This window comes from Mytilus trossulus, chromosome 14 (genome assembly GCF_036588685.1).
Source record: "Mytilus trossulus isolate FHL-02 chromosome 14, PNRI_Mtr1.1.1.hap1, whole genome shotgun sequence".
Taxonomy (NCBI): domain Eukaryota; kingdom Metazoa; phylum Mollusca; class Bivalvia; order Mytilida; family Mytilidae; genus Mytilus; species Mytilus trossulus.
The window spans coordinates 71,852,961-71,877,134 of NC_086386.1; the positions used below are offsets into that span (position 1 = coordinate 71,852,961).

The 24,174-nt window shown below is 32.2% G+C and overlaps 2 protein-coding genes across 2 annotated transcripts; both read left to right on the forward strand.

Moving 5' to 3' along the window:
• Positions 1 to 382: 382 nt before the first annotated feature.
• LOC134697140 (tubulin beta chain-like) lies at positions 383 to 10,528 on the forward strand. Its single transcript, XM_063559202.1, has 7 exons — positions 383 to 599; positions 6,820 to 6,928; positions 7,446 to 7,556; positions 7,875 to 8,327; positions 8,616 to 8,858; positions 9,567 to 9,752; positions 10,158 to 10,528. Exons 1-7 carry the CDS (start codon positions 543 to 545, stop codon positions 10,337 to 10,339), a joined length of 1,341 nt encoding a protein of 446 aa, XP_063415272.1. The 5' UTR covers positions 383 to 542; the 3' UTR covers positions 10,340 to 10,528.
• A 5,176-nt stretch (positions 10,529 to 15,704) lies between these two features.
• LOC134698144 (complement C1q-like protein 4) lies at positions 15,705 to 21,908 on the forward strand. Its single transcript, XM_063560442.1, has 3 exons — positions 15,705 to 15,856; positions 20,771 to 20,842; positions 21,473 to 21,908. Exons 1-3 carry the CDS (start codon positions 15,712 to 15,714, stop codon positions 21,856 to 21,858), a joined length of 603 nt encoding a protein of 200 aa, XP_063416512.1. The 5' UTR covers positions 15,705 to 15,711; the 3' UTR covers positions 21,859 to 21,908.
• Positions 21,909 to 24,174: the final 2,266 nt, after the last annotated feature.

The window sequence follows — 24,174 nt, forward strand, 5'->3', positions numbered from 1 at the left end:
TTATAAGAAAAGATACAAAAAAAAGTTGCATTTTCGTAAGTAAACAACACTAAATCAATATCTAAGAAAGAATTCAAGTTTCAAATTACTTATATAACTAAAGTATATTATAACGATTTTATGTGACGACGGAATACACACAGAAACCGTTTGTCATGTTGAGAAGTGAATTGTTCGTTACCGGGTAAATTTGACGATGTGTTGACAGGGTGTATTGTTTGCAACTTGATTATTCTTGTCAAATCTTTCGTCCATCATTTGTCTTTGTCAAACAAAACACCCGTTATATCTTTTATACAGGAACCATTTAAATTTTATTTAATGATAACAAATTCAACAAAGACACGTGGTCCGAGTAACAATACAAATATTGTTTTAAGGGAGGACTAATTCGCGGAGGAATAACAGTAAAGCAACCCTGATTTTAATATAAATTGATAAATTAAATTTTCAGTTTGTAAGAAACACATAGAACTGAAACGAAGGGCTAAGAGCCTATATTGAAGGATATTTTCCGTAACCACAAATAAATTACAGACAAAATGAGGGAAATTGTTCATATGCAAGCTGGTCAATGTGGTAACCAAATTGGTGCTAAGGTACAGTACATCTAATAAGTTTAATAAATTAAAAATAAATATATTTTTCCTGTCAATTAAGTTTGCTTTTCTGCTTACATGATAGTGGACCGTCTTTTCTAAAGAATGCTAATATAGTAGTTTGAAATCCTTAGATATAAAAAAAAAAAAAAAAAACATTTAAAAAATACGTAATGCGATCTTAACATTAATATTTTAATTGAATATTAGTATGTCCATCAATTTCAATCACAAATACAATTATTGAAATCTATATTTCTGCCCGATAAAGCATCTTCTATGTTAAACAGTTACTAGTAACTGTTTAAATATGCAAAGTTTTAACATTTAGAAATAATTTTTCAGTATAATGAATTAGATAACTTATAAATTAGAAAAAAGACAAAAAGACAAAAAGGCAATCAGAAAAATAATTAATAAGATAAAACTCTAGAATTTACATCTAAATTTTACAGTTTCTGATATTGATATGTCAGTTTTATATGCATAACTTCAAGCGGTGATGAAATTTATCTTTTTCTTTTTTTTAAAGTTCGTCTTTCTCTTTTTGATCAAACGAAAAATAAACAGTTGTGCAATAACACAGATAAGTAAACAAAAGTACTTTTGTAATCTATGCAATATATCTTCCCTTGGTAACGACGGATGATACATTTGTATTGTCTTTCCTTACCCCTGTACCCAGTGGAATGCATCTATTTAAATGCTATTGTCAACTGCATTGATCTAAGTTAGTATATCAAATTTCACCCCTTTTAAATCTTTAACGAAGAGAAGTTAAATAGACATGAATTATGAATGATTTATAATGAATCAGAGTTGAACTTACAACGTTCAGAAGAAGTATAATGACACCATAACTAAAACACATCAGAGTGCATCATTTTGTGTTACGACTAATCGCTATAGAGATAGAATAAATTACAAATGCTTTAATTATATCATTGAAAATTAATTAAAAAATTAATTTTCCACAAAAATAGATTTTGTTTATAGTCGTTCGTTTTTGCGGAAGAGTTTTTGTTTCAGTTGTGTTATTCAACGCAATGCACTACGTCCTCGATTAGCGGCTTGGTCAGAAACTACAGCCAACTAGAGCACTAGAAATAGATAAAGATATGACGAACTAAATCAAACCGAAACTTAGAAAAATAGACAAAACCAATCAAAAGTAGTTTAAACATTGCTTCAGTAGATGAAGTCTTGTAAACTTTACAATTAGATATAGGAAGATGTGGCATGAGTGCCAATGAGACAACTCTCCATCCAAATAACAATTTAAAAAAAGTAAAAGTCTATCATCTTACTCTAAGGACTTTCATGAGTTAAATGTTCTAGTATATATATATATATAGGTCCATATCCAGTTACAGCACATGTCTCCTGATGCTTGTTACTTGAGGAAACAATTAGATAAAAATCCGACTGAACTAACACAATTCAGTGTTTTGCGGGAACTCAGTGCCCGGAATATTTATTATGTCATGTCTTTCAACAAAACACAAGAAAACTTAAACCAAGGCATACTGTGGATCTTGTTAAATTATCAAATTTGCGTAAAAGGATGACTTGTCTATAACTGTTCCGAACTCGATCATCAGATCCGAATGAGTTCTATCTAGACGTAAGTAAGTTGTAATCAAACAAGAATGACAGATCAGAATTCTCAAAGATCTTATAAAATCCTGATAGGGTTAGAGGTCTATATATTTGATAACTGAAACCTCCGACAAGCACGTTTGAAACAATAATAAAAGGAACTAATACAACAGAAGATTTTAAGCTTTCACAATATTATCTGAGATGAATTAAAAAGGAAAGCCAATGTTTAATAATTGAGATTAAATTTAAAACCAATTTAAACAAAAATTCCTTATCTTATTGGTACAGTATGTGTCAAGTAAATAAAATAGTAGTTTCATGGGTGAAAGAATGAACGATACATTGATACTCTTGTTTTATTTTTTACCAATAGATTTACAGTAAATAATTTACTGCTGACTTTTATTAGAACGGAATAACAAGACCTCCTTATAGTTAAAACAACGCAATGTATTCAAATGAGCATTTAGATAAATAAACTGAATGTATACGTCCTTATTTCGTGCGCCCGAAAACTTTAATTCATATTTCCTAATAGATTTACAAAGAATAATTTACTGCTGTCTTTTATAAGAACTCGGAAAGAACAAGACCCAATTTTTTTTTAACATCGCTATGTATATATAGGAGCATTAATATAACTTATAGGAGGATCAAACGTCTTTGAAATAAGCAATGTAAATTTCGTGCGTCTGACTTAGTTTTCTTGATTCACTTTTATCTGGAATACTTAAATTAATTTGAATGCATGCTTTCCTTCGTTATTAACACACGTTTTCTTTTAAAACAAAATGAAGGGTTGCGAATGAGGCCACTATAGCCACTTAATTTCAAATGACATAGGTATAAGCAATTGTTTCCGTTTTGTTTTGTGTTATTTGGTTAATTCCTGACATGTTAATTTTTGTACACTATCTACACAATAAAATCAATAAATCTTTTTTTCTTCATTATGGACACAAACAAAAACTAGGTGTTGATATTTTGGTCTGATACGGGTTCATTCCAACCTCGTAGCAACAATTGTACAAAACTATACCGTTATCATCGGACATCTAGATACTGTAACGAATCATTTCAATAGACATTTGTAACCGTTTGAATGGGATTTTAAATACCAAGTTTGTGGGTAAACCTACTCGCTTTATTAGTTATGTTTCAACGATTTGCGGAAAGAACAATTCACACATTTTGAAATAATTGAATAAAGACAGCTTTGGAGAAAACCTGTATATATTCTGAAATTAAAATCAATAATGAGGTGACGAAATACTTAGCAATTGAAATTGATTTTGAATCCAAGAAATCATCTAGCTTTTTGATTTCAAGATATATTAAACATTGGATGTGGAGGGTCTAATTTCGTTTTAAGAAGGCGATATGTTCTATTTTGTATCATATATACTATACGCATGGGTTGATGTCTTTTGCATTTGATAATATCCAGTATTTAAATCTTTCTTCTGTAACATAAAATAGTCTGAACATTCCTTTATGCACGAATCTAATGCTTAGCGCTCTTCCGGTATAACATTCGTCAGAACGCTTTTGGTATAGTTTGAAGAAACACATATCTGTATGAAATCAAGAAAAGTAATGAATACAGATACCTTATCCGGTAGCGATTTCCATTTCCGATAGCGCTTGATAGAGAGAGTTTTGTCCTCTACAGAAGAAAGATAGCAAAATTCAAAAATTAGTATTGATTAAAATGAACAAGAAAGTCCTTTTTCTCCTATTGGTTAAGCTTCAATATTCGCTCAACAAACATTGGTAAAAAAATCTAGTCCATAGATTGCTATCTTTACTTTCAAAGTGCAGGTATCAGTTCAAATATTTGTTGCATATTTTCTTTAAAAAAAATGTCAGTAATCTATAATACCCATTAAGAGACATAAATCCTTAATTTGACAGTTCAAAAGGCCGACCACTTTAGGTCCAGGTGGGTATGAATAACATAAAGACAAGAGAATAACATAAAGACCTGAGATTACGGATCTGTCACACTCTAATATTATCCACTTTCTGTTTAATAGAACCAAAGCTTAATGATAATTCATATGATTTAAAGGTGTATATAATGATTACTAGGTGTCAGAACGTATTTGGTCACTTTCAACTTATCTAATGTTTAAATAAGAAAATAAATCACTTCTTTCATTTTTGTTAAAAGAGAAGAAAAATAAAATTAAATTTCTATTGATGTCGGTAGGTTTTTTATTTATATAGTAAGAAATAAAATTGTTATTTTGTTTTCTTCTGATTGGCGTTTGAGTACATACATTAAGGTGAAGAACAGGCAGAACTCGACACATGTTCTATTCAACAGAAATAAGGAACCACCACGGCGATTGAAAGTGCAAGGTATCAACAAATTAGAAATCCGAAAGTTATAAACAGTTACTATGCACTAGCTAAGTTAAGGCCGAACATCACATTTTAAGTTCGCTGAACGACACGCGCACCGTGCATGTAAAATTACATTATCTACATTTGTATTACTCTATCGGCTGCGTCAGGAATTGCATGTTTTTACTTGTCTTTGAATTTAAGCGGTAGATGGATGATGCATATAGGGTAAACAAAGCCGACAATGGCATGTCAGATCACGTGATAAAGGGTCAGTAAACAACGACAACTGATATATAGTGATAGACCGTCAAAGACGCTCTTTAATTCTTTATTGTTTACTTATAATAAGATAACAGATCAGTTTGTATGCTTGGGGTGCATTTTTATTAAGTACAAATATACAGATAGTAGGATATTGGGTGATTGAAAAGATTTAAGGTTTAAATCAACGTGAGAAATAGAAATATACATAGCAACGGATATACGAGTATAATACACTTTAATCTCCGTAAACAATGTTGGTTCGCTCAAATACCGACTGAAAGTTTCTTAAGCGATTTGAATATTGTCATGTTCCTTTCTATAATCTTTAGTTTAAGGAAGTGAAATATCTCAACGAAACATAACATATCAAATTGATACATTATTGATAATTAAAAAAAAAACAACGCATCAATCAAGTTTTGTTCAAAATTATATTATTTGCTCACCAACTTCTCGTATGCCTGTCTGTTATTCGCTTTTCTCCAAACATTTGTTTTCTTTTTAAAATCATTTAGAAAGAGGCAAATTAAGGTTGCGATTAATGCATCTGCTTATGATGTAATGGCAGATATTTTGAATTTGTTGGTTGAATTTAATTCCTTTATTGTATTTAAAAAAATACTCTCGTTACCTAAGAGTTCAGAGTCGCTAAAGACTGTCTCTTGAACACTAAATGTTTTTTTTTAGTTGTGATGAGAAGTGCATATGTCGTCTCATTTACTCCTATTATATACAGGAATGATATTTTCATTCATCAGACACAAAATGCTGACAAGAATATCTTCATGAACATTAATGAAATATTTGCCACTGGACGTTAAACAACCAAAGATCAATTAATCAATTGGACAATAAAACTTCGTTCCCTTTATTTCTTGGTGATAACTTATTCATAATGGAATATCAAGCTTTGATAGAAAGTAGCATTTAACAAAGTTTGAAATGAACCCTTCATAATAAAACATTTATTGTTTCATGTGTTTTAAAAGATTAGTTTACTTATACATTGATTTCAACTTTGGTACTGATGAATATTTGAAAAAATATCTATAGATAATATTGAAGTACTAAATATGATAGTAATCCAAAATGTTATATAATTGTTAATTTATGCTGAGATCAGCAAAATGATTTTAGAAATCTATCCATAAAAAAATCCCCTCAATTTAATTTAACATTTATTTCTTACACTCGATGACAAATTAAAATATACCTGACAATTTAAAATATTCCATGACATATACCTGGACACCTGATACCACTAACTATTTTATATTGTACCAAAAACATTAAAAACATACAATGGCAGGACATGTAAGGGCAAAGATTGTACATGATATAAAATTTCAATTCATTTAAAATAAATGCACATATCAATATTATAGGAAATTCGTCATCAATTTGACGACCTTTGGTAAAGGTCAGTGGCAATTAATTAGCATTAAATTTTAATATAATTAATACCTATCTATACAAATATTATGCTGTTTATATTTGTGGACATAATGCAAAACGGTGATGTGTACCTTTCGACAGAAGCACGAAGGAAAATGGAAAATAGCAAAAATACCGACTCCAATTGAAAGTCTTTTATCAAATGACGAAATTAAAATATCAAACATATCAGATGAACGGAAACCAATTGTCTCATTCCCGACTTTGTACATGAAGCACACTCCATAGTTTTATAACAAAAGCGGAAAGCATATATCGAATATTCGACTCATTTGTTTCAAAGCATTAAAAATACTCAATAGACACGTTTCAAAACCCGTAAGACTTTTATTTTAAACAAAATTTGTAATAGATGAAGAAATTTTGAAATATAAAGTCCATAAATGAAACTCTAATTACTTGAGATTTTAAAATACTTTTTTTTTTTTTTTTTTTTTATATATAATGTCTATTTGACATATTCACCATTTCCATTTTCAAGTTTATTACAGGATAAAAATGTTTAAAATTTCCGACTTAATTTTATCATCTTTCATTTTATTTTTAGTTTTGGGAAGTAATATCAGACGAACATGGAATAGATCCCACAGGAACATATCATGGTGACTCAGATTTACAGTTAGAAAGAATCAATGTATATTATAACGAGGCTACAGGTCAGTTTTATTTGTAGATTTTTTTAACATCCAGTTTGTGTTTAAGCATTTACAATTTCGTCTTTTAGTATTATTTGCGTATTTTACATGTATTTCAAAATGAAAGAAAGTTGATGAAATTTGAAATAAAAGCACGATAATCCAACTGTTTCAAACAACAACACCAACAAACACAAAAACAACAACAATGTCAACATACAATAACAACAATGATAATCATAATAATGTAACATTGACATTTAATTGAGAATAATTTTAATCTTAAATCATTGCCTCATAAAAGAAACCATGTTGGCCTATAGAACGTATTTATAGCAGCTCCGATTATAGTGTTGAATCTTTTTAAAAAGTTCGAGACGTTGCTATGAAATGTTTTTTTTTTTTAAATTTAACTTGCTCATGTGTACACACAATCTAACCTCTTTTCAAATCAAGAATAAAGGAAAAGAATCGCATGCGTTAAAACTAGCCGTTTGGTATGTCGCATTTGGTACATATATGTTTGTTTTCTTTACAGGAGGCAAATATGTACCCAGAAGTATTCTTATTGATTTGGAACCAGGAACTATGGACTCCGTCAGATCAGGACCTTTTGGACAAATCTTCAGACCAGACAATTTTGTGTTCGGTAAGATATATAACCCTTAAAATAACACTGTTGAAATTTTGAAAATTAGAAATTTTGGTATTTCATCTTTTCATTTCAATGATATTTATTCAAACACAGTTAAACAACTGAAAACCTTGATAAGGGATTAATATATTAACTTTTGTTAAAATCCAAACAAAAACATGATTTCAGTGAGAGTAAGTATTTTTGAATTTTAACAAGTGTAGAGACAGATCAGATAGAATGTTTGGATGTTTGACAGAATTTTATTACAAAAAGAGTTCTCTGGGTTCTAATTTAAAATAACAATTTTTAACAATATAATTTCTTTAACAGGACAAAGCGGTGCAGGTAACAACTGGGCAAAAGGACATTATACAGAAGGCGCCGAACTTATTGACTCTGCTCTAGATGTTGTACGTAAAGAGGCTGAAAGCTGTGACTGTGTTCAGGGATTCCAACTTACTCACTCACTAGGTGGCGGTACTGGCGCTGGCATGGGAACACTACTGATTAGCAAAATCCGTGAGGAATACCCAGACAGAATAATGAACACTTTCTCCGTTGTACCATCACCCAAAGTATCAGACACAGTCGTAGAACCCTACAATGCAACCCTCTCCGTACATCAGTTGGTCGAGAACACAGACGAAACATACTGTATCGATAACGAGGCTCTGTATGACATCTGCTTCCGTACATTGAAACTTACAACACCAACATATGGTGATCTGAACCATCTCATTTCTGCAACTATGTCTGGTGTAACAACTTGTCTTAGATTCCCAGGTACATTGGTTTATGACTACTTTTGCCATTATTGAAAAAAAATCACTAAATCTCTTTAATACTTATTATTTTAAAACTCTCAGAATCCATTTCACGAAAAACGAAAAAGTGTTGTATAAATAAACTCATAATTTCCAAATCAGTCTATGCCTGTGGTTATTTACTTTGATCTACTTTATATAATTAGTTTCAAATTGTGGCAAACAGTATACGAAAACATTACTACATTAAACTCTCGCTTGTTTACAGAAATATTAACCTTTGAATTTAAACCATTTTCTATTTCAGGTCAACTTAATGCCGATCTCAGGAAAATAGCCGTCAATATGGTACCCTTCCCTCGTCTTCATTTCTTCATGCCCGGATTTGCACCTCTAACATCTCGTGGTAGCCAGCAGTACCGTGCACTAACAGTACCGGAACTTACCCAACAGATCTTTGATGCCAAGAACATGATGGCAGCATGTGATCCACGTCATGGTCGATACCTCACTGTCAGTGCCCTCTTCAGAGGAAGAATGTCAATGAAAGGTAATTGAATCAAACGGACTATGGCAATCTCATTGTTCGTACACCAAAATGAAAATAACGTCACCTCATTAGTTCAATTTCCATTGTTTAGAACTTTTGAAAGCAATCACAACGTTTTGGTGTACGCTTTTTAAATTTAAACCAGAATGCATTAGATTTTGAAACGGCAAACTGGATTAGATGTATGTACTTGTTTACCATTAGAGCATGCATACGTATACTTTTCAGATTTAACCATGAAGTTATAGCTACAAAAACGTACTGAATATGCATGAAATATTTCTTACTGGATATTTAACAAACAATAATATAATAGCATCGCAAAAATTAAAAAAAAAACCCATGAAAGATACCAGGCTTATAACTTGGTACACCAGGACAGTATTTTGTGGAAACAATACTGTACACGAAGTACTTTTTTCGAACTATTTATTTTCGCGACATTCGCAAGTAAACGAATAGCGTAATTGGAAATCTTCGCGAATATATAAAATGCCGTTTCTTCCCTTATGAATAAAGAATATACAAAAATTAGAGAATCGCGAAAATAAGTTGCTGCAAAGTCGACCGACAAGAAAGACATACACGAGAAATAAAGTATCCGCGGAAATAAGTTGATTTACCTTTGAAATACAAACAAATCATCTTTAGCAAAACTCTAAATGTTAATAAGCACTTCTCTGACCTATAGAATATTTATCTTGACAGAGGTTGATGAACAAATGTTGAATGTACAAAACAAGAACAGCAGTTACTTCGTTGAATGGATCCCCAACAACGTCAAGACAGCCGTATGTGATATTCCACCACGTGGTCTTAAGATGTCTGCCACATTTGTTGGAAACACAACAGCCATTCAGGAATTATTCAAACGTGTCTCAGAACAGTTTACTGGTAAGTCTAAGAAATTGAGGGAGTATCGTTAGTTACTTTTTAAATTTTAAAGGGATACTGAAGAAATACTGCACTAAAATGGAAGGAGAAAAACACATTAATCGCAATAAAAAGAACAAATATTTGTACATTTCAAGACGGACTATCTCAAATAGGAAAATGTATATTTTAGATGCAAGCTAATAGCAAAAGGTGTAAGTCAGCATACTAGTAAGGCAGTTCGGGCGGGGAAAATATTTACTGGCAGAATTTGGGCAGTCCTAGTTATATTCATCCAAAACTTTTTATTTAGAGTCGGGTATACTTCGACATGTTGTATAGGTTCTTGACTATAGTTGAAAATCTAATGCCGACTTTTCACCAATCATTATTACATTATTAATGATTTACTGATTTTATTTTCAGCCATGTTCCGTCGTAAGGCTTTCTTGCATTGGTACACTGGTGAGGGTATGGACGAGATGGAGTTCACAGAAGCAGAATCCAACATGAACGACTTGGTATCCGAATATCAGCAATACCAAGATGCAACAGCGGAAGAGGAAGGAGAATTCGAGGAAGAAGAAGGAGAAGAAGAAGCACAATAAGGGATAAATTGACAATTAAATTATTTATAAATTCCGTCCATAAACGAGAAATTCGTTGACAATCAGTTCCAACACATTTAAAAATGTATACAACATAGGAAACATTTATTTATTTATTAAGCAGGACGTCAGGGCAATATTGGGTATAAATTTTTGACATTTTCTGCTGAATAAAGTTACACGATAACATTCTTTGTTTATCTTTGTATTTAGTAACTATTTCTAAAGAACTGTGGATTTAAGACAATTGTGTTTTCATAAATTTTGAATTTCATGCTTTTCGCCATATTTGCATAAACACAGATAGAAAATGTGTACTTGGATGAACGAAAATATAATGGACCTATACACAATCAATTCACACAAATTGGTATCCAACGAATAATAATGGATCACAATATTTCAATTATCAAACATTAGAGAGGACTTAGAAAGAAAGAAAGGAAGAAAGAAAGAAAGATCTGTGTGAATCACAAAACTGTATTCATTTATATAAATCAAACCAAAAGTCATGTTTCTATTTTCCCAATAATCACACATAATATGATTGCCTATCTGTCTTTTTACCAGTTTTAATGTGTCTTCTGTTTATTTGCGAAGTTTTCTTTTGTAATCTGATATCGCGACATTCACTACTTCAATGCACATCACATGATAAAACCACGTGATGAAAAAAAATATTATCTCCATATATGCATATGCTCTTGACCGCGGCAAAGATTTGGGAGGCCGAACGGAGGATTCAGTCCGAAGATTCTATTTTTAAAAGGTATTCACAAAAGACATGATTTGGCTTTGATTAGTTGCTATGTGAATAACCTCAATATCATTTTGCATAGCCAAATTCTTCTTCGAAATGTTGATCAACTTATTCTTGTAAATGATACTTTTTATCATACGAAAACATTTCAAGGATTAACATCTTTGAAATCATACTAAAATAAAATTTTGTTCACTGTTTATTGTTTTTTTTTTAATGTATTCATTTTGGTAATGTCGATTAGATTAAAATGTGAATTTGATACCAAATCACGATGGTATGATAACATAAATTGGAAAAGGTGAAAGTAAGAAGGTTACCGGAAATTAAACGCACAATCCCGAATTTCCATATTGCTTTACCCCTGTCCGTCCGTCTGTACATCAGTTCGTCCATCCCGTTATGAGTATATAGGTATTCAAGATAACTCATCCTATATTTTGAATGCTAGGAGGTTTTCACTTTGATGGCTTTTTGCACATATATTGAATAGGTCATTGGAAGAGGGTATTTTTAGCTATAATTTCTCTTCTCGCTGTTTAGTTTCGATGAAAAAAGTTACGGACGTCTTATGCTTTTTTTTAAAAGTTGGCCCTGCGCTTTAGTGAACTCTAAATTAACAAATTTGTTGTTAGTGATGTCTTTATTCTAGAATCCTATAAATATTTACATTCTGCATGCAAAACGTCGCGAACGGTAGATTTTGTATGAATTGAATATCAACAAGTTTAGACTTCGCCATTTTGGGCTGTTATGTGGGTAACCACAGTGATTACGATTTGGGTTATAAACAGCATTAGGGTTACAGTTATAGACTGCATTAGGGTTAGGGTTATAGACAGCATTAGGATTAGGGTCATAGACTGCATAAGGGATAGGGTTATAGACAGCATTAGGATTAGGGTCATAGACTGCATAAGGGTTAGGTTTATAGACAGCATTAGGATTAGGGTTATAGCCAGCATTAGGGTTAGGTTTATAGACAGCATTAGGGTTAGAGTTATAGACAACATTAGGGTTAGGGTTATAGACAGCATTAGGGTTAGAGTTATAGACAACATTAGGGTTAGAGTTATAGACAGCATTAGGGTTAGGGTTATAGACAGCATTAGGATTAGGGTTATAGACAGCATTAGGGTTGGAGTTATAGACTGCATTAGGGTTAGAGTTATATACAACATTAGGGTAAGGGTTATAGACCGCATAAGGGTTAGAGTTATAGACTGCATTAGGGTTGGAGTTATAGACAGCATTAAGGTTAGGGTTATAGAATGCATTAGGGTTAGAGTTATAGAATAGATTTGGGTTAGGTTTTATACAGTGCATATGGGTTGGAGCTATAGACATTATTTTGTTTAGGATTATAGACAGCATTAGGGTTAGGGTTATAGACTACATAAGGGTTACAGTTATAGCCAACATTAGGGTTATAGACAGCATTAGGATTAGGGTTATAGACTGCATAAGGGTTAGAGTTATAGACAACATTAGGGTTATAGACAGCATTAGGATTAGGGTTATAGACTGCATAAGGGTTAGAGTTATAGACAACATTAGGGTTATAGACAGCATTAGGATTAGGGTTATAGACTGCATAAGGGTTAGAGTTATAAAATGCATTACGGTTAGGTTTATACACTGCATATGGGTTGGAGTTATAGACAGCATTATGGTAAGGGTTATAGACAGCGTTAGGTTAAGGGTTATAGACAGCATTATGGTTGGGGTTATAAACAGCATTAGGGTTAGGTTTATAGACAACATTAGGGTAAGGGTTATAGACCGCATAAGGGTTAGAGTTATAGACTGCATTAGGGTTGGAGTTATAGACAGCATTAAGGTTAGGGTTATAGACTGCATTAGGGTTAGAGTTATGGAATGCATTTGGGTTAGGTTTTATACAGTGCATATGGGTTGGAGCTATAGACAGCATTTTGTTTAGGATTATAGACAGCATTAGGGTTAGGGTTATAGACAGCATTAGGGCTATTGTTTTAGACAGCATTAGGGTAAGGGTTATAGACTGCATAAGGGTTACAGTTATAGACAACATTAGGGTTATAGACAGCATTAGGATTAGGGTTATAGACTGCATAAGGGTTAGAGTTATAAAATGCATTACGGTTAGGTTTATACACTGCATATGGGTTGGAGTTATAGACAGCATTATGGTAAGGGTTATAGACAGCGTTAGGTTAAGGGTTATAGACAGCATTATGGTTAGGGTTGAAACAGCATTAGGGTTAGGTTTATAGACAGCTTTAGGGTAAGGGTTATAGACCGCATAAGGGTTAGAGTTATAAACAGCATTAGGGTTAGGTTTATAGACATCTTTAGGGTTAGTGTTATAGACAGCATTAGGGTTAGGGTTATAGACAGCTTTAGGGTTAGGGTTATAGACAGCATTATGGTTAGGGTTATAGACAGCATTAGGGTTAGGGTTAAAGACTGCATTAGAGTTAGGTTTATAAACTGCATTATGGTTAGGGTTATAGACTACATTAGGGTTAGAGTTATGGATTACATTAGGGTTAGGGTTATAAACTGCATTATGGTTAGGGTTATAGACTACATTAGGGTTAGAGTTATGGACTACATTAGGGTAAGGGTTATAAACTGCATTAGGGTTAGGGTTATAGACAGCATTAGGGTCAGTGTTATAGATAGCATTAGGGTTAGGGTTATATACAGCATCAATCGGTCTTGTGTAGTATATTGAACTTTTGCTAAATCAAAATATTTTTTTTCTGATTTTTTTTTTATCTTATCTGATCTTTATTATACACAAATATAAAACGAAACAAAAATCGAAAAAGAAAGGTTTTATTGTGAAATTTGTCAGAGTGCTGTATTTCATTAAATCGTAGAATTTTGATAAAGGGTATCGGTCATGTCAAGCCATATTGAATTCTTACAACACAAATAATTCGGACAAAAAAATGAAATGTCAGGTTCAAAAGAACATTTTTAGTAGCCGGCGGACACTCAATATTTTAATATCCGTTCCGCCTAAAAAATGGGGGTATAAAATGTTGCCTTCTTATCGTGATATACGATTATTATATCATGACCTTTTAATTTATTTTTTAAAACCAAGTCGGATCACCACTTTGCATATGACAGCGTTTCCGCTAAAATTAAGTGGGGTTGCCTTGAATAACACTTGTAGCACGATTCAAGTCTGAAACGTTCATTTTGGTATGATCAAGTCTGAATTGACTGAAATTACCGCTATAAAGAAGAAAAAGAAAATTCGTTTTTTTGTGTCATTAAAAGAATATTGAATTGGTGGCAACTATTTTAACAGTTTCTCATCGATGATATTAGGGCAATGGACATTTAATTACCAAATTGAAGTCTGGATAGATACATAGTAATAAGATGTGGTAAGAGTGCCAATGAGTCAACTCTCCATGCAAGTCACAATTTATATAAGTAAACCATTCTACGTCAAAGAACGACCTTTAACACGGAGTCTTGGCTTAAAACCGAACAGTTAGCTATAAGGGGCTCCCAAAATTACTTGTGTAAAACCATTCAGACAGAAAAACCAACGATCTAATCAACATAAAAAAACGGGACACACTTATGAACCACATCAACAAACGACAAACACTGAACATCAAGTTTCTGATTTCGGTAGGTGCAAACAAATGCAGCGGGTTTTAACGTTTTCATAGGTACCAACCTCCGCCCTGACATGAAACAATAATGTAACATCACCACATAGAAAGTAACACTATAAGATATCAATTGAAATGGCCCAACTTAATCAAAAGACTTATTAACGGTTTAGTCTGTTTTAAGATTGTCTTTTGAGCTTTGTGTGAAAATACCCAAGGGTTTGTAAAAACACATCAAAGGTACCAGACTGATACAAAAGCAGGACACTATCGTGCATCATTGGAATTCGTGTAAGATTCAAAATCTCAAAAATCATTTAACAAATGCCTGTTGCTTATTTAAACTGGAGGTAAGGATACATTTTCATTTCGTATATTTTATAATAAAAAGTTATTGTGTGACGCGTCAACGTCGTACATTCGATACTTAGAGCGCAGGCGCGGATCCAGACGTTGGCGCCCAACCCCCTAAAAATCGTATGTTATAAACAAAGTAAAGTTTCAGCAAATAATTTGTCAAAATGTGATCCTCTATATTATACTTATTCCGAGGAGCCAACCCCCTTTCCCACTATCATCAAATCCTGAAGAGGAGATATAGAATACATAGATTTGTTGATGTAAGTAATTTAAATTCGCAGTATATGTACTTTTAACTTACCTTGAACTCTGTGTGTGTTTTTACCTTGAATTAGAAGAGACACGGGGGTATATTTCAACGAAACAGAAGCCCAACGACCCAAATTAAAGAAAAAGAAACAATTATATATATAGGTTCACATGAATACGGTCTTTAAAAACGGAAGTGCCTTTATATCATAGGTCAACCTCCTAAAGTCCAAAAAAGATATGAATTTTAACAGATGTCACATTAATATATAAATGCCAATTTCGGAGGCGTAAATAGATAATGAATAACTATGTCAAAAAGGTGATAAGAATTATCGCAATAAAAGACCTGTGGATTAAAGGAGGAATCAAATCTGGATATGCTGTTTTTATGGATTATTTTAACTGTGGGTTATTCCGTTGAAACTGTAAATGGAGATCCATCAGAAACATCTAAACTGGACTTTATTATGAACGAACTTGCCACATTACGGCATGACTTTAATAGTCTTCATTCTAAATATGGTCAGTTATATTTTTTATCAGTTATAAAGAGTTTGATATATCAAAAGGGGGGGATCTACGTCATCACGCAGGGTGTCGGCGATTGAAATTGGACCACCATCTTGTCGCTTCAAGGTAAGAATTTTACTTATTATGCCAGTTATATGAGGGTTATGATTATATAAAATAGTCCACCAAAGACTATGTAAAGTAGGAAAATAAATGAGCCATCGCTCAATGTTATTGGTTATCTCAATTTTGCAAACACTTCGATACCAGTTTTAGGAATTAGGTCAAACTTGCAGGATATCGGCAAAATTTTTCGAAACAACATCTTGATTATCGAGAACCGCCTACTTTATCAACAATTGAACTTGTCTGAATTCTTTTATTGTACTCGGGAAAATACTTGTTACTCACAAATATCCGTAATTTTTTAAAAATGGAAAAAAAATATCGGCAACACATCGAATATTGCAGGATGTCGGGGACACAATAATATATTAACAATGTAATTGTCCTTTGATTTTATCAACCATTATAAAGATACGATTAAATAAACAGGATAAGTGTTCCTTGCTTGCTTCCATTTCATGCACTCAATTTCAGGATTCAATTTTTTTTTTAAATATTCGAAAAAAAAGTTTTAGAAGGTGAAAATCAGATTTCGTTTCAGTTTAGCCAGGGATTCCACAGGGGTTAATTATTGGACCAAGTCTTTTTGATACTATATATATATACTATATTTGTTTAAATATACTTTTTCACTTTTTTAGTCTTTTGAAAAATGTTGTTTGTGCTGTATTTAGACCCTTCTACGACGAATTTGTTTTACATGCACACGTATAAAAATTGCGGTTTTTATCCAACGCAATCATAGGTTTAAACGTAGTTTTCAATTAAGACTCGTCTATATACCTTATTGATATATATATGTGTCATATATATATGACATTTCATCTGCCCCTACGTCTACCGGGTGTTTAATAAAGGCAACAGTAGTATACCGCTGTTTGAAATTCATAAATCAAGAAATAAAAACAAATCCGGGTTACAAACTAAAACTAAGGGAAACGCATCAAATATAAGAGGAAAACTACGACACAACAGAAATACAACATTAAAATGTAACAATCATAGAACTGAACTATTATATAACCATGGCAATTTTCCTCACTTGGTACAAGACATTTTAAGAAAACAAATGGTGAATTGAATCGAACAAACTTGCTGCCAAATAATATCCATCAACATTTCCAAAACTTTTTTGTACTGTCCATGTTACGCATTTGAAGTTTGAAGTGCTGAAAAGTTAACTAATTCGTAAGAGAAACGCAATATTGTCAAGGGGAAATTTTCCGTCTGATACAACCTTGAAGAACTTAACGATGGAATCAGCACAATTGTTTTGATAAAGGACTGCAGGAGCAAGTGCTATCAATTCCGGCGGTTTGGCATATTTGGGGAACTTTTATTTCATGTTCCATTTCATGTAGCATGCCGTTTTGAAGTTGATCTGCAAACAATCGTATGCATGGCCCTGTTGGTTCTCTATCGTGGCGGTTTTGTTGAAATTTCTTCAGTAATTGACATTGGGTGAAACTTTATTGTTTTTTGCAAAGCGTTTTTATTTTGATGACAAATGAGGATTTGCATGGTTTTGATGTTTTTACGGATGAAGATTTAGTGGGCGATCTGGTCGGCTGGTCAAAATCAGGTCGCGATCGTTTCCGACTGTACACGTTTAAGTTTGATAAGCTTCTTGTCGTGACCATTAGTTTTTATCTGAAAAAATAAGAAATTAGATCTAGTCATATGTTGAATAACATATGTGTTAAAAATAGTATATGATGTGTCCCCGACATCCTTCGATATTCGATGTGTTGCCGACATCCTTTTTCAATTTTAAAAAAAATTATAGACGTTTTCGACCATAATGACGGATATTTGTGAGTAACAAGTATTTTCCCGAGTACAATAAAGAATTTCGGACATGTTCATTTGTTGATAAAGTAGGCGGTTCTTGATAATCAAAATGTTGTTAAGAAAAAGTTCGTCGATATCCTGCATGTTTGACCTAATTCCTAAAACTGGTATCGAAGTGTTTGCAAAATTGAGATAACCAATAATATTGAGCGATGGCTCATTTATTTTCATGCTTTAAATTGTCTTTGGTGTACTAATTCATATAATCAAAACCCTCATATAACTGGCATAATAAGTAAAACTCTTACCTAGAAGCGACAAGATGGGGGTCCAATTTTAATCGCCGACACCCTGCGTGATGACGTAGATTCCCTTCCTTGTATATGCAACATCGTAATGTTTTACAATTTTTGAAATACTAAGGCTTTTATACCTCAGGCATAGATTACCTTAGCTGGATTTGGCAGAACTTTTAGGAATTTTGGTTCTCAATTCTCTTCAACTTCGTACTTTATTTGGCTTTTTTAATATATTTGGATTCGAGCGTCACTGATGAGTCTTTTGTAGACGAAACACGCGTCTGGCGTATATACAAAATTTAGTCCTGGTATCTATGATGAGTTTATTTACTAGAATATTTTCCAATTGACCTTTATGTTGCAATATGATATCAATTTCTGCCTTGGAGTAAGATGAATGTAATAATTAGGTACACAAGTTTGTCTAAGAAGTGACACACTAGGATGTGAACAAACACACAGTTATATAATAATAGTGTCACAAATATTTTGATTACATATCATATTTATTTTAAAAATATTTTTCAATTTTACCGTGTGAATTAGGAACTTCAGATATCAATATCTAAGTTTAACCATATCCAATCTATCAGTATTTCCCAAATCGTTTAAGATAGGGTTCTGATTCAAATATATTTGGTAATTGACCATACAATTCTCCACTTGAAAAATTATTGATTACAGAAAACCATTGTTGTATAAACAGATCAAAAAGGTTTTTTTTCAAAAGAAATTCATTAAATTCAACATTGGAAGTTAATACTTTATTATTTTACATGTTGGAGTTATTACATTATACTTTAATTTTGAATGTAACGCGTCTTCTGATTGGCTGACGTTATTTTGTTATGAGCCCATAGACATAATTTAGTCATGTGACCGTGACGTCATCAGCGTTTGTTCATGGTTTTGTACAGTTTAAAAAGGAATTTAGAATTAAATTATAAGAAATGACTGTCTATTCAAAATAACATAAAAAATTTGGTACACACTGCTACGCGCGTTATTCAGTGTGCACCATTTTTTTTATGTTATTTCTTCATAAACAGAAAAAATATTGGTCATTCCTTAAAGAAAAACGAGATAAGAAATTGATAAGCAATTATACTGCAACTAGTCGTGTTTATTTCCTAAATATAGTAACAAAGCTATAGCCTGTAATTCAGTGGTTGGCGCTTGTTTATTTGTTACATATTTGTTTTTCGTCAATTTTTTTTACATAAATGAGGCCGTTAGTTTTCTCGCTTGAAGTGTTTTACATTGTCTTATCGGGGCCTGTCATAGCTGACTATATGCAATATGGGCTTTACTCATTGTTGAAGGCCGTACGGTGACCTATAATTGTTAATGTTTTTGTCATTTTGGTCTTTTGTGGATAGTTGTCTCATTGGCAATCATACCACATCTTCTTTTTATACTATATTTTGTATAATGCCAATTTCATCATTGAACAATTTCTCCACAATCAGGGGTTCATTAAGGGATGAAAATAAGTTTAACATTTGTGTTACGATTTAAAAGGTTATCAACTTATTAATTTAAGTTGTAGTATAAAAACAATACTACGCCAATGTCAAAAAAATATCAACTTTTTTGTACTCGGCTCAAAACCGGAGAAGGGCTCGGTAGTACCTCGCCCTTCCCCAGTTTCTCAGTCTCATACAGAAAAGTTGATATTTTTTTGACATTGACCTAATATTGTATATTTATTTAGTTCGTGTTACTACAAAAAAGCCTGAATGATTGTTATTGCTTTTCAAATTGTTTTATTACTTCAGTTTACAACTATTTTACTGTTTTTGATTCTAAGTCAGGCACTCGTACACATTGTATCAACTCAGGCCAAGGGGAGATAAATCATATCTATTTTTGAAAATATGAATTTATAACTAAGTATTAGGAACGCGGAAATAATCACAGTTTATAGAGGATAATATAATAGTTAATCGGTCGATCACTATAGATAGCCGACGTATAAACATTAACCAGATATATTGAATTTAAAGTTAAGATAAGGGGTCTTATTTTGGACCTGAGTTCATTGTAGATTTTCCTATGAAAATACTCTAACATATAGTTATAGAGATAATGAATTCTATTTACATTTTCCGTTTGTATCATTTAATTGCCCAATAAGGAATATAAACCTGAAAGACTATTAACATAATAAGACGTCTTTAAAAAATGTGCCTCTTTTTTACATTTACAGTGTATATAGAAGTTGAATATATGAATTTGAAACCTGAATGACTTTTTACATATGATACATCTTTAATGAATTTACATCTTTTTTTCTTACTTTTACAGAGAATCTAAACGATGAAAATATGAATTTAAAACCTGAATAACTATTTACATATAATACATCTAAAATAAAATAACATTTTTATTTTCTATTTTCAGAGAAGGTAGAAGTTGAAAATATGAATTTGAAACCTAAATGACTACCTACATATGTACATAATACATCTTTAATAAATTTACAGCTTCTTTTTTCATATTTACAGAGAATCTAACAGCTGAAAATATGAATTTGAAACCTGAATGGCTATAAGCATGTAATACATCTTTTATTAAATTTACATCTTCTGTTTTTTTTTTATATTTACAGAGAATCTAGAAGTTGACAATATCAAATTGAAACCTGAATGACTATAAACATTTGATGCGACTTTTTATAAATTAACACCTTCTTTTTTTACATTAACAGAGAATCTAGAAGCTGAAAATATGAATTTGAAATATGAACTTGATTCAGCTAAGAATAAAAGACAACTAGGAGGTAAGTTACCCCCTTAACCCCCTCCCAAAAAAAAAAAACCAAACCAAAACAACCCTAGCTTAGTAGCAGATCTAGACACAAAAATATATACTAAATAGATATAAGAAATGTATGAGTGCTACTGAGATAACTCTCCCTCCAAGACACAATATATAAAAGTAAACCATTATAGGTCAAAGAACGGCCTTCAAGACTAAATAAATAATTTGATAGCTTTCATGCGCACAACATATGTTTTCTGATAGCCACATTAGATGCTAACAATTGCATGATATTATGAATCGGTTATTTACATGCAATATGTATCATGAATACCATGCCAATTCTAAATTAAAGTGGCTTCTATCTGAGCAATACCGAAGCAACGGCTACTTAAAAAGTGAAAATAATTGAGAGAAAATATTTCCCCACTCTGATAATAAAACAGAATTATACAGATGATAATAAAAACTATAACGACTTTAGAAAAGAACGAAACGAACTTTACACATTGTGTATTTTTTTATTTTACGAAAAGAGCAAAACGAATGTATCTTATTGTTCTGTTTTAGGAAAAGAACTTAACGTGCGCAACATATTGTTTTGTTTTACGAAAATAGCGAAACGAACTTAACATATTATTTTTTACAGAAGGAATTGGGTTCTACGCGAGGAGGAAACAAAGTGGGGCCCTAGGAGCTCAGCAGACTATAGTATTTGAACATATTCATGAAAATCATGGTAATGGTTACGACTCGCGTCAGGGACATTTTACAGCTCCGGTTTCCGGATTGTATCAATTCTCCACAACAATATATTCTATGGATAATTATGGTGTTCATTGCGAAATGGTCAAGAATGGTCAGAATTTGGGTCAACTATTAGCTCCCGTTCCTGGCTACGCATCTTCTACACTGAATGTTGTTATCTACTTGAGCGTCGGTGATCATGTTTGGGTCCGACATCTTGGCTCTGCAATAGAACGACTGAATGCAAATGATTATTCTTCTTTTTCTGGCTTTCTTATTTCAGTATAAATAGGTGATACAGAGGTTTCTGTTTCAGAATAAATCAATAAAATTCTTGATTGCCGAATTACTTCCTATCAGATGTTAGTGAGTTTAAGAAACAATATAATTGAAAAGCAAAATAAGAAAACAAGTACTATAAACTAATACAGTTTGGCTTTTTGTTTTGTAATTGCCATTTGTCTTATTCATACATTACACCTCATTGACGCAGATACAGTTTAATGCATCAACAGTGCTAAACAAAATTCTATACTGAAAAAATAAAACCAAACGTATGAATTTGATATATAATAATAGTTTGTTTCTGCTCTTTGGGCGGGTTAGACTCATTCCACTTTTCCATTCACAATTTTAAAAATAAATATCATCTTAAAAACCAATGAAAAATTATATACAGGAGCTTTTTCTTATTATTGACATCTAAAATATATCAGTCATTGATTGTTAACACAGGTATTTGGGGCATGGACCCCCCTTTTTTGTACCTCATTAAAAAAAAATATTGTTTATTGTTTTTTTATTTATTTACAATATTCTACAATTTATAAACATATATCAAGTCTCAACAATCCATTGCAAGTCGATTACAATAACTTTTTTACTATCCATACGAGCCCCAAGTGAAAAAAGAAGAAGGTAATTACCTTCGATGAATGACCTACTTTCACTTTGGAGGATCAGGTCAGGAAATCGATAAAAATTTCATATAAAAACTCACTTACTTTTCATAAAAAATACATCCTTAGATTCCTGAGATATTTTTCTCGACGTTTAAATAGGTTACATGGTGATCTGCGACGGTTTTGTGTCTTGTTTTACTGATTTTGTTCTACAATTGTCGTCCGTTTGAACCTCGATTCCCGGAAGTGAAAATACAGCGCCATCTGCGTGGTCTTTCGCTATGTTCTATTACTCCGTTTGACTAAACTGCTTCCCTGTTTTTGTTTACCAGTTTTGCAGATGGGTTCCGAATGCAATGTAGCTATAAGAAAAGGTAAGAGATATTCGATTAAAGTATTTTTGGCGAAAAGTACGGGAAATTTCTAAAATGTTTGACGAAGATCAAATTGAAGCATTTAATTTAATCAAGGATGGCCACAATCTAATTGTAAGTGGACAAGCCGGAGCTGGCAAAACATTCCTTATTAAAAAAGCTGTTAAATATTTAAGAAAACATCAAAGAAAGGCAGAAATCGTGTGTTCTACTGGCATTGCTGCTATACATTTTTCCGACTTGGGAGCACAAACCTTACATCGATGGGCAGGAATTGAAGATGGTAGGCATATGAATCAAAACTTACTGCATCTCACTGAAACAGATGAAAGATTTATTTCTGTTAAGAAGATTTTTCTCAATGTTGATGTTCTTTTTATAGACGAAATTTCTATGATTAGTTTCAAAGTTCTTAATCAAGTGGAATTTTTAATTAGAAATGTGAGGAAATCAGATCAATACTTTGGTGGTGCTCAAATTGTATTAGTAGGGGATTTTTACCAGCTCCCCCTGTACCAAATGAACTTTTAGGTGATCCTGGAAACCATATATGCATTGTTTTAGAATTAGTTGGTTTAATGACTGTTTTCCTCATCAAATTATTTTACATTTGATCCATCGTCAAAGCGACCATACTCTTATTAAATGCATTAATGAATTGGAAATTGGCAATCCGTCAGATGAGACTTTAACATTTTTAAACTCACTGAATAGACCCACTGAAAATGAACATAATGCTGTGCAACTTTTTGCCAGGAATTTAGATGTTGACTTATTTAATTATAACAAATCGCAGTCAATCCCAGGAGATTTAAAAGTATACAATGCAATAGATCAAGGGTCTGAACATTATTTAAACAAGATGTTAGCTCCAAAAAATCTAGGAATTAAAAATGATTGTAGTATTATGTTGGTAAAGAACCTTAGTGAATCCTTAGTAAATGGTTTACGTGGAAAAGTTACTAAATTATATGCCAAATCTGTTGATGTTGAATTTATGATAGATGATAAGTCTGTAACTACTAATGTAACAGCAACAGACTTTACTGTGTTTGACCCGGTTGATAAAACTGTTTTAGCAAAGCGAACTCAGCTACCATTAAAATTAGCATGTGCTATGACTATACACAAGGCACAGGGAATGACTTTGAAAAATTTAGTAGTAAATTGTGAAAATTCCAGTCAACCTGGTCAAGTAGGGGTTGCTGTCGGAAGAGCCGAAAGTGTTGAAGGACTTCGAGTATTAAACTTTAAAAAAGTAGTATGTAAGAAACATCCTGTCCATGTGACAAACTTTTATAGCAGTTTCACATTAGGTATCATTTACA

Excerpts from the sequence above, each read along its gene's own strand:
- LOC134698144 (XM_063560442.1), top strand. The coding sequence starts at position 15,712 with ATGCTGTTTTTATGGATTATTTTAACTGTGGGTTATTCCGTTGAAACT. Across the intron at positions 15,857-20,770 it reads TAGTCTTCATTCTAAATATG|AGAATCTAGAAGCTGAAAAT; the intron begins GTCAGTTATATT and ends TTACATTAACAG. Across the intron at positions 20,843-21,472 it reads GAATAAAAGACAACTAGGAG|AAGGAATTGGGTTCTACGCG; the intron begins GTAAGTTACCCC and ends TATTTTTTACAG.
- LOC134697140 (XM_063559202.1), top strand. The coding sequence starts at position 543 with ATGAGGGAAATTGTTCATATGCAAGCTGGTCAATGTGGTAACCAAATT. Across the intron at positions 7,557-7,874 it reads ACCAGACAATTTTGTGTTCG|GACAAAGCGGTGCAGGTAAC; the intron begins GTAAGATATATA and ends TTTCTTTAACAG. Across the intron at positions 8,859-9,566 it reads AGGAAGAATGTCAATGAAAG|AGGTTGATGAACAAATGTTG; the intron begins GTAATTGAATCA and ends TTATCTTGACAG.